The sequence below is a fragment of the Sorex fumeus genome, unplaced genomic scaffold, assembly GCF_029834395.1.
Source record: "Sorex fumeus unplaced genomic scaffold, SorFum_2.1 ptg000005l, whole genome shotgun sequence".
Lineage (NCBI taxonomy): Eukaryota > Metazoa > Chordata > Mammalia > Eulipotyphla > Soricidae > Sorex > Sorex fumeus.
The window spans coordinates 7,190,920-7,202,109 of NW_026606062.1; the positions used below are offsets into that span (position 1 = coordinate 7,190,920).

The 11,190-nt window shown below is 59.0% G+C and overlaps 1 protein-coding gene across 1 annotated transcript; it reads right to left on the reverse strand.

Moving 5' to 3' along the window:
* Positions 1-9,163: 9,163 nt before the first annotated feature.
* GPR55 (G protein-coupled receptor 55) lies at positions 9,164-10,126 on the reverse strand. The gene has a single exon (XM_056121444.1). It carries the CDS (start codon positions 10,124-10,126, stop codon positions 9,164-9,166), a length of 963 nt encoding a protein of 320 aa, XP_055977419.1.
* Positions 10,127-11,190: the final 1,064 nt, after the last annotated feature.

The window sequence follows — 11,190 nt, forward strand, 5'->3', positions numbered from 1 at the left end:
TCGTGTGTGTGTGTGTGTGTGTGTGTGTGCCACACCCAGCCATGCTCAGGGGTTCTTCCTGGCTCTGCACTCAGGAATTACTCCTTGCAGAGCTCAGGGGACCCTGTGGGATGCTGCGGATTGAACCCAGGTCAACCGCATGCAACGCAGAACCCACCCCGCTGTCCTAAGGCTTCGGCCCTGTTTCTCGTGTCTCAGTTGGCCCGTAAGATGAGGGTGAAATCGCAGAGTCTCCAACCCCGGCTGGCAAGAGGAAGGTTAATCCTGCTTGTTGGGTGCTACACAGCCCCGGCAGTTCGGGTTCAAGCTCAGTGCATAAGGGGGGTTCACCCTGTTAGTAGACCTCAGTGCCTTCCTGGTCCCCCTCCCAGCCTAGACCCAGCATCTGAGCCCCGAGTCCTTATTTGGGGGTGTCTGCACCAACAGACCTTTGGTGCCCCCATTTCCAGATTCAGATGGACGCAGAGGGGTGAAGTGGGGACGCTGTCACTGTGTTGTCCCTGATTGCTACAATTGTCTCTCCCGTCTTTCGCGTCCCCTGCAGCATTCTGCGTCCCTGGCTCTGGCCCAGTGAGCCAAGCCCACAGGGGCAGCAGGATGTCATCCCAAAGCAATTTACTTCTTATTTTTTTTTTGGTGTGTGTGTGGGGGGGTCACACCCGATGATGCACAGGGGGTCACTCCTGACTCTGGAGTTACTCCTGGCGGCAGTCAGGGTACCATATGGGATACCGGGGATTGAACCTGAGTTGGCCGCGTGCAGGACAAATGCCCTCCCCGCTGTGCTATCGCTCCAGCCCCAAAGAAACTTAGCTCTTTCCTCCCCGTCTCCCCTGTGGCTCCCTGACCACCCGGAACCCGGGAAACGCTTACCTGGGCACCAAGGTAGAAACTAGTAGGGTAGTAAGGCTCTTGCCCACCCAGTAGTGACCCCTGGCACCACATCTGGTTACCTTGAGCATCGTCAGGAGTGATCCCTGAGCACAGAGGCAGGAGTAAGCATGACTAGGTGTACTCTCCCCCACAAAGACAGAAACTGGGGGCACATAGGTTCAAGTAGGAGACCTAAAGCAGCCCCCGCCCCCACAGTTAGAAGCCTTTTGTCTGTTTGTTTGCCCGATCAGGGGTCAGGGGTTCACACTGCAAGTGGTCCTCCGCTGAGCCCATTCCTGGCCTAGCAGGGACCTTTTCTAGGAAGCGAAGAGGAGAGAGAGGCTGGAGAGAGTTCAGGGGAAAGGGGGAGACACTGGCCTTGCTCGCAGAGTTTCCAAGTTTGATCCCTGCAGGGCACCAGACACGGTCCCCCAGACACCACAGGGGTCATTCCTGAGCACAGAGTCAGGAGTGGCCCCTGAGCACGGTCAGGTGGGCCCAGCTCCCAGCTCCCACACCCAGGCCTGCAAACCCGCCCACCCTCCCCCGCAGAAAGGAAGTAAGAGGAAGAGGAGATGCGATTTGAAAGCAGAGTTGGTCCTTGTTAAGGAGCCTGAACTATTCTTGGCAGCACGGAACTGTTTGGAGTAGATGAGAAAAGATGGTGCGGTTCAGTCTCCGATAATTCAGGCTCAATTATCAGCCGTGCTGGGAGATTCTCAGACGATTGGTTGCTTCCTGGTTTCTTCACCATTTGTTTCGGCCACTCCCAGGGTCTTGGTTCCTGTGCAAGGATGGTGACACGTCCCTACACCAGCTCCTTGGCTCGCCAAAAGATCTCCCCCCAGATGTCAGCTTTTCACATTTCAAAACTTGTGATGAGGGGAGGGCTGGAGCGGTAGCACAGTGGGTAAGGCATTTGCCTTGCACGCCGCCGACCCAGGTTTGATTCCTCCGCCCCTCTCGGAGAGCCCGGCAAGCTACCGAGAGTATCTCGCCTGCACTGCAATGCCTGGCAAGCTCTCTGTGACGTATTCTATATGCCAAAAACAGTAACAGCAAGTCTCATAGTTTGTTGTGAGATGTTACTGGTGCCCGCTCGAGCAAATCAATGGATGAACAACGGTGCTATAGACAGACAGACAGACAGTGATGGAGGGGGAGTCGGGGTGGGGGATTGCACTGGTTTCACCCTTCCTGGATGAAACCCACAGCTGGGTGCTTGGTTTTGTGGGTCAGTTCCCACCCTCAGTCCCAAACCCCAAATCCCTTGCACCCTCTTCAGCCCTGGAATCAGGTCATGAGGCCCCACCTGTAGCACCCCTGTCCCGGCCCTGACTCCCCACACCTCACACTCCCCATCCCTCTAACTGGAAACCACTTGGAGGATTCTAGATTTCCGGGTGGTGCTGAGGGGGTCCCTTTCCCTAAGTCAGGGTGACAGCGGGAGCAGGAGGGAAGGGGGCAGTGGTGAATGAGGTCAGGTTTGGGGAGCAGACCTCCCCCCATAGCAGCCTCAACAGGGACCCCAGTTGGGGGGAGTTCTGCAGGAAGTCACTGGCCATCCTGGGGAGCCCCCAGTCCCTCTGATTGGGGCGGGCACTGTAGCACTGTAGTGCTGTCCTCCCGTTGTTCATCGATTTGCTCGAGCGGGCACCAGTAACGTCTCACAACAAATTGTGAGACCTGTTGTTACTGTGTTTGGCATATGGAATATGCCACGGGAAGCTTGCCAGGCTTCACCATGCGGGCGGGATACTCTCGGTAGCTTGCCGGGCTCTCCTAGAGGGGCGGAGGAATCGAACCCAAGTAGGCCAGGTGCAAGGCAAACGACCTACCTGCTGTGCTATCGCTTCAGCCCATGTTTATACAAGTGTTAATAATAGACAAAAAAAAAAAGTGTGAAAGACTCTGATGTCCTCCATGGGATGAATGGTGGAATAAACTCTGGACATCAGTTACCATTCAACAATCAACAGGCCTGTGTTACTGACACGGACGACCAGGATTGGTCTTCAGGGCATTGAACCTCATGTGATGGGGTAAACGGGCAACTCTAACCAGACCACTGAGCAAACTCTTGGTGTCCAGAAATGCCCAGTTGGGGTTCCAGTGCACTGTGGGGTTGGAGGGAGACACAGTGACCCCCCCTTCCCCAACAGCCACGGGGCACCCTCGCCCCCCCACCACGCCCCCTTCTGGCCACAGCCAGAGGGTGCCCACCCACTGCCTCTCCCCTAGGTGTGCCCTCCACAGAGCTTCCCCCCAACCTATCCCCAGAGACCCCTGCCAGTGCCCTGCAGCCCTCCCTCTGGGGACCCCCACCCCCACAGCCACAGGTCAAGGCCCCCCGGCCAGGCTGGCCCAGAATGTGCCTCTTGCCGCAGTACTGGCACCAGTGAGGGGGTGCCTGAAATAAAACTCACATTTCCCAGAACTGCAGCAAAACGGGGTGGATTGAAGAGTTCTGGGGTCCAGGCCAAGTGTCTGGGGAGTCCTGGGAATTAGAACCCTGGTTCCAAAGTGGTGGATCCCACCCTCATTTCCTGTCCTCTCCCTCATTCCACTGCACTACTCCCTAGTGTCTTTGGCTTGGAATATTGCGCCCCCCAATTATTCTTAGCCCCTCATCCCACCCCCTCTAGTCCAAAGCGAGGTCAGCCCTGGCCAACGCACTGCTGTTGCTTCCTGACGCCACTAGGGGTCGCTGTGGACCCTGGCTCTCAGGCCCGCGCGGTGGCCCCACACCCTGGCCTTGAAGGGCTCAGATAATCTGCCTTTTCCCTCTCTTGATCCCACTGGGCCATCATTTCCCAGTGTGTGGGCTCAGGGGGACGGAAGGGCCACACAGCACTGGGTGCATTCCAGACTTCCTACCTTTGCATAGTCCCCCCAAAACTGGGGATTTTGCCTTCTTCCTGAAGGAGACCCCATGGAGCTGCCCTCGCTTTGCAGCTGTGTGCCCACATTTCCAGCTGTGAGTGGGGTCGCCAGGGTCAGCACCCGCCCAATACACACATTCTCTAAGGCCCTGGGGCTGCTATCCCTGAGAGTCCACCATTGGCACCCCGCGTCCCCCCTCAGACAGGAGATACCCGTGGTTTACCGTCTTGTCCCCAGCAAAAGAGACCTGGGCCTTTCACAGGTGACAGAGCTGAAATGAGGTCTTGAGGGCGAGACTTTGTCGGGACAGGATGTGATCCCCAGGGAAGAGACGGGAGGGCAGACAGTGTCCCTGAGCAGGGACAGTGAGATGCCGGCCACAGATAGGCAGCGACTGCCTGGTCCCCAGAAACCCAAGGAATATACCCCCATGGGCTTTTTGGGGACACCTGGCAGGCACCCGCACCCCACCCACTGAGGCTGAAGCCCAGAGGACGGCCGGCAGCTCTCTCACGACTCCCCACAATTCTCTCCTGCTGGATAGGCCCAAGTGGCTGGAACATTGTAGTTTCTTTCTGTTTTGGGTGGGGGAAGGGGGTCACACCCAGCAAGGCACAGGGGTTCCTCCTGGCTCTGCACTCAGGAGGAATCACTCCTGGCGGTTCTCAGGGGGACCATATGGGATGCTGGGAATCAAACCCGGGTCGACCGTGTGCAAGGCAAACGCCCTACCCGCTATGTTATCACTCCAGTCCTGTGTGTGATAGTTTTAGGGAGTGCTCCCTCCCCCTAAATGCACCATGTGCAAGGCAAACGCTGTCCTCCCTGCTGTGCTATCGCTCCGGCCCCCTTTGATGGATTCTGGTCCGCAGCATCCCTTAATCTCCTGCCCCAGGACAGGCCCAGTGCGTCTCCCGCTCCTGTGTTGGCCCCTGTCCTGCCTGGGGACACCCCCTCCAGTGCCCGAGTGTAGGAAACTGGATGGAAAGCACAGGGGGTGGGAGAGGGGTTTGACCTGCTGCTGGAGGGGTCCCCAACCGGCGTCACCGGCACGAGATGGCACATGCGGGGGAAAGGGTGGTCTCCTGCAGTCTGAGTCCCACGTCCTGGAATCTGAGGGGGGTGTGCCCAGGAAGCCCTTCTGGCGGTGCTGGGGAGAGGAAGCCGTCTGCAGTGCCGGGATTGAATGGGGACCAGCCACTTGCAAGGCAACAGCTCTGCCCCCCACACTATCTCTCAAGGCCCCCCCACACCTTCCTTCACACCGCCCCCGTCTCTGGGCTCTCCAGGAGACCCCCACGGTCTGCCCCAGAGCTATGGCTTGGCCCTGACTCTCGGGGGCAGGGGGGGTACTAAGGGAACAGGAGAGTTCAGGCTTCTTCACCTCTTCCTGCCTTTCCGAAGCCCCACACAGCCCTCCCCGGATGGTGCCCCCACGCCAGAGGCGACAGGAAGCAGCCACACACGCTTAGCCCCTGCCCTGAGCCAGCAGCGACCCCATACGGGCCCTTTCAAAGGCTGGAGGCTGAACCTTTGCGTGCCTGCACCCTTGGCCGGAGGTGACTTGGTTAACCGCGCCGGAGCCCTCCCGGTGAACCCAGGCCCCTCCGCCCCGCAGAACAAGGCTTTGAATCACCAGCCGCTGAGCGCCGGGCCTGCCTCTCTGGGCTTCAAAGCCCCCCCGGGAGGGACATCGCTGGGCAGGGGATCCCTCACGCCACAGCACGGGACAGAGACACAGTCTGCAGGCTCCTGGGGTGCCCCTGAGACACACACACACACACACACACACACACACACACACACACACACACACACACACTCCCTCGGGCTCCTGCGTGGCCCTGAGCCCTGGTCTCCCTGAGAAGCCAGCTCTGAGCACCAAAGATGAGAGGGTGTGTGTGATAGGTTTTTCTGTGTGTATGTGTGTGTGCGCTTTTCTGGGTCACATCTGGCGATGCACAGGGGTTGGTTACTCCTGGCTCTGCACTCAGGAATTACTCTTGGCGGTGCTTAGGGGACCATATGGGATGCTGGGGATCGAACCTGGGTCCGCCGCGTGCAAGGCAAACGCCCTACCCGCTATGTTATCACTCCAGTCCTGTGTGTGATAGTTTTAGGGAGTGCTCCCTCCCCCTAAATGCACGAGGTCTGGAGACCCCACAGCGGCCCCTGCTGCCTTTCCCTGGAGGCCAACAGGCACCCATGTGGGTGTCGGGGGGGGGCAGCCCGGGACGGCTCCTCCCTGCTGCACCCCGACACGTCTGGCCTCCGCTGCCTACTGGACTGGCAGCCCCATGCTGCCTTGGCACTGGGACCCTCCAGCTGCTCATCTCTGCCGGGACTTGGGGCTTTCTAGGGCTTTCTAGTGCTTTCTACGACTGCCCAAGGCAGATACCAGAGGCATGTGGTCTCTGCCCTGGCCCAGATGTGAGCTGCCCCCAGGGTTGGGGGGGGGGTGGGGGCTCTGTCCCTGAAGCTGGACACACAGACTGTGATTTCCGGAGTTTCGGCAGGCTGGGGCCAGCTGTGAGTCCCCCCCCTCCGGCCTCTCGCCTCGGGTACAGAGAGTATGTCATCCAGATGCGTGTGTGTGTGTGTGTGTGTGTGTGTGTGTGTGTGTGTAGAGAGGGAGGCACCATCTAAGAACCCGAGTCTCACCGCAAGGTCCCCACCCACAGGGTCACCTAGTTTCCTCCTAAAGACCTTCCTCCAGCTTCCGCGTGTGTCACCGCTCGGACCCCTGCAGCTGAGGATGAGGAGGAGGAAGAGGAAGAGCTCCTCAGATGGAAGACTCAGGAAAATGGGGGGTGCTGGCCGGGGCCTGGGGGATTCAGCTTTCCTGGGGCTCGGAACTGGGGTGGCAGGAAGTTCAGGTCTGACCAGGCAGATTCGTCCTCTCAGGACTTGGAGTGGGGACAGGCAGGCCTGAGGCCCGCGCATCCTGCCCACGCTCATTTGTGGGGTCAGCAGGAAGCCAAGACGAAGTTGCACAGTCTCTGGATCTTTTATTGGGCAAATCGGATGAATCAAATCCCTCCTAGGCGCCACGGAAGTTTCGTACGAGTGTGTTTCAGGTTTTTCTGGACATGCGGTTCAGGGAGGCCACATGAGTATCATGCCAGGCCTCCAGGCCTCTGGACATGGGGTACAAGAGGTCATGTAAGAAGCCATACCAGGCCTCTAGGTCTCGGCAGGTGACAGCAACAGATATTCCAGCCTTTCAGGGATACCCCCCCCCCACTCAGCAGCTGCCCTTTGTGGGGTGTAGGTCCTGGGGTGTCATAACACCCTGACGCTGACTGACCCCACTCTCACCTGCTGCTGGACTAACCGTGGCCACAGCCACTAACCATGGCCACAGCTTACCCCCACCTCACTTCCTCGACTGGGGCCTGTGTTCCCCTGCGGCCCTCTCCACCCTCTGGCTCAGGCAGTGACGCCTTCTCCTTGTGTGGGGTGCTGAGGGGCAGGGCTACGGCCCCCGCCTCCTAGCCCGGGTGCTTGGCACCCCTCGGCACCCACAATGGAGAGCAGGGAGAAACTCTGTGTGTGTGTGTGTGTGTGTGTGTGTGTGTGTGTGTGTGTGTGTGTGTAGGGGGGGTGTCCCTAAGTGCACCACCCATGGCTCTGCTGAGCCCCAGGAGGAGGTCCAGTTGTGGGGCAGCAGGACAGAAGTCCGAGGGTGTCCAGGCCCCCTCCCCTGCGCACACTGACTCTCACTCTTTCCTGGTCCTTCTCTGTCCCCTCCAGTCACCAAGACGCCACACAGAGGCCCCTTAGGTAGGGGGCCTGCCTGGGGCCAGTAGCTGGGCCTCTCTCCTTCCTGCCCTTTCTTCGTCCGGGCCCCCCCACTCGGGATCCACCCCTGCAGCTTCAAGCCTGGGTGGTGGGGGGAAACCTAGCAGGCAGAGAGCCCCGACTTCCATCCCTGGGCCTCCCACACACCCAGGCTGCCCGGCACAACTGTCCTTCCTGCACCTGCCTCCCTTTATTTATTTTTATTTATTTATTTATTTTTTTTTGCTTTTTGGGTCATACCCGGCGATGCTCAGGGTTACTCCTGGCTCATGCACTCAGGAATCACTCCTGGCGGTGCTCAGGGGACCATATGGGATGCTGGGAATCGAACCTGTGTCGGCCACGTTGGCTGCATGCAAGGCAAATGCCCTACCCGCTGTGCTATCGCTCCAGCCCCGCCTGCCTCCCTTTACGTGAAAGTCTTGACTCCAATCCTCTTCCTGTTCCTGCATCTTGTAAAACCACCCCACTATTTATCCTGGAAGTCTCTTTCATCCCGGAGGCCTCGGAGTCTCTAGCTTTCAGTCATCTGTCCCTGCTGTTCTCAATCATCACCAGAGTAACCTGTCTCAGCCGTGACTCAGCAAACCTGAGCCATGACTCAGCAGTCTCCCATTTACAGGAGGAGCTACCCAGGGCTCTGTGCCACTGAGACAGAGGCCCGTGCCCAGCTGAACCATGTCCTGCCTGGCCGCCACCGGTGAGGGACAGCTCCTTGGACATGACTGGCAGGGTCTGGGCAGACAAGGACACTTTCCTTATTTCCTCTGGATGGATTCCTTCAAGAGAGACAGCTGTTATCTCGAGACACCCCCACCCCCATCTCCCAGCTACAGGAGAGCAGTGGGGGAGGAGGTCCCACCCCATAACCCTTCCTTGGCTTGTCACCTTCCTTCAAGGACCTTGAAGGGTCTCAGGTCTGACCAATGCCTTCCCAACCACCCTATATGCCAGTCTCCTCATGGACTCGGGGAGGCCTGGCAGGCCACAGCCCTTTCTAGAACCCAGAGGGAACTGGAGTCAGTCCTTATAGCTCTGCCCTGATGCCTCCATAGACAACAGTCAAGGATGGCCTCCTTGACTATGGTCTCTGCGAGACTAGCGGAGTGTTCTAGAAGGATATGAAACCTGCTCTCTCTGGAAGCCCCAAGCTAAGAAGGGGTTTGACTCATGTCTGTCCACCCAGGACACTCCCCACCAGGACCCTCTTGAGCCACTCTGACGCCCAGTTTTCAGAGACAGAGAGCTTTCCAGAATCTCCCAGTACAAACAGGTGCGTGGAGGAAGAGCATCACTCAGACGCCTTGCTCTAGTTTCTGTCTTGTGTTTTTTGGGCCTTCAAGCAGCATCTGTGGACAAGACTTCACCTGCCGCTGAGGCCACTTGGAGGTTCCCAGGCACAGGGACAGGGATGGGTCCAAACTGTCTTGTGCCAAACCGTGGGGATGTCTCTGGGCCACAGTGTGCAAAGAAAGTGCTGGAACAGAGGTCGAGGTGCTGTCACCTCAGCCCCCCGGGACCCTCTGCTGCTGGGACTTCAGGGCCAGGCCGGGGTGGGGGAGGGGAGAGTCCTTCCACTGAGCTGAGCTGAGCTGGGCCCCCTCCCTCAGCCCCTGGTGGTCATGGTGTCCTGGAGGACCAGCTGTCCCCGGGAAGGCCGGTGGGCCATGAGGCCCACGCGAAACTCCTTGATGACGAAGTAGTAGCAGAAAACGTCCAGGCAGCAGTTGACGTTGGAGAAGCAGAGGGACAGCTGTAGGAAGAGGCTGATGTTCTGCCGGGCCGTGCACTGCACAATCACGCCGTTGCGCACCAGGAACTGCAGGAAGACGCTCAGGTGCACGGGCAGGAAGGAGACCACGAAGACGGCCAGGCTGGCGGCCACCGTCAGGATGCAGGCGCGCTGCTGGGCCCAGTCCTGCGTGTGAGCCCGGCGGCCCAGCAGGACCAGGATGATCTTGGCGGAGCAGAAGGCCATGATGGTCAGGGGCAGGAGGAAGCCGAACACCTCCAGGGGGACGACCACGGGCGCCGTCCACGTGCTGTTGGACAGGTTGTGGAAGCAGCGGAGCCCGTTGGCCTCGCCGTGGAAGCTGTAGACGGGGATGCTGCCCACCCAGACCAGCACCCAGATGCCGCAGCACACGCCCAGGGTCTTCCCGGGGGAGCGCAGGGGCCCGGCCAGCAGCGGGAACTGGATGGCCATGAAGCGGTCGAGGCTGATGAAGCAGATGGTGAAGACGCTACCGTACATGCTGATGAAGTAGAGGCACTCCACCAGCGTGCACAGCGCGGGGAAGGCCCGCGACTCGTGCGACAGCGCCAGCTTGAAGGGCAGCGACAGCACCAGCACCAGGTCGAAGACGGCCAGGTTGATCATGTAGATGGCCGTGGCCGCGTGGCCCGACCAGCGTTTCCTCAGGAAGGCGCTGAAGCGCCGGATGGCCAGCAGGTTGAGGAGGAGGCCCAGCAGGAAGGTGGGGATGTGGACGGCCATCTGCAGCGTGGCCATCAGCGAGTCCACGTCTCGGAAGGAGCACGACGCGGCGTCCTGGCCTGGCTGGCTCATATTCTCCCCTGCAATGGCAGTGACGACAGCCCGGAGGGTCAGGGGGATTCTATGGACTTGGCCGAGCCCCCCCCCCCCACCCCCTGCCGCCTCCAGGGCCGGAGAGATAGCACAGCAGGGAGGGCACTGGCCTTACACAGAGATGACCCGGGTTTGATTGCCGCATCCTGTATGGTCCCCTGAGCACCGCCAAGAGGGGATCCCCAAACAAATCAGAACACGTGTGTATGTGCATTCAAAACCTCTTTTTGTTTTTTGGGTTTTTTTTTTTTGCTTTTTTTGGGTCACACCCGGCGATGAAAAGGGGTTACTCCTGGCTCATGCACTCAGGAATAACTCTTGGAGATGCTCGGGGACCATATGGGATGCTGGGAATCGAACCCAGGTTGGCTGCGTGCAAGGCAAATGCCCTACCCACTGTGCTATCGCTCCAGCCCCAAAACCTCTTTCCATTTGAAAAGCATGCCCAGACCTCTGTACTTGGATTCTTTGTTGTTTTTTTTGGGGGGGGGCAGTGGGGTCTCTGCACTCAGGAATTACTCCTGGTGGTGCTCAGGGGACCACGTGGGATGTCGGGGATCAAACCTGGGTCAACCCTGTGCAAGGCAAACGCCCTCCCCGCTGTACTGTTGCTCCAGCCTTGGATTTTTGTTTTGATTTGTTTTTAAGCCACACTCTGCAGTGCTCAGAGGTTACTCCTGGCTCTGTGCTCAGGAATCAGTCCCTGGTGGTGCTCGGGGAACCGTATGAGGTGGTGGGGATAGAACCTGGGTCAGCCATGTGCAAGGCAAACGCCCTCCTCCCCTGTGTGTGCCCCCCCCTGCTCCCACCTCTCATGCCTGGATTTTTTATTTACAAGGCAATGCTTTTAGGAAAGCGTTCCCCATCAGCTCACAAGAAACCACCCCCCCATGGTGTGACCACCTCAGAACTCCAGGAAGTGTCCTGGAGTTTGGGAAACAGAAGCATCCACAGTGAACACCACCACGGCCCGCCGCTCGGCTCGGGCTAAGGGATGCGTCAGTCCATCACCGGACGTGGAGCCATATGGAGGACGATAACCA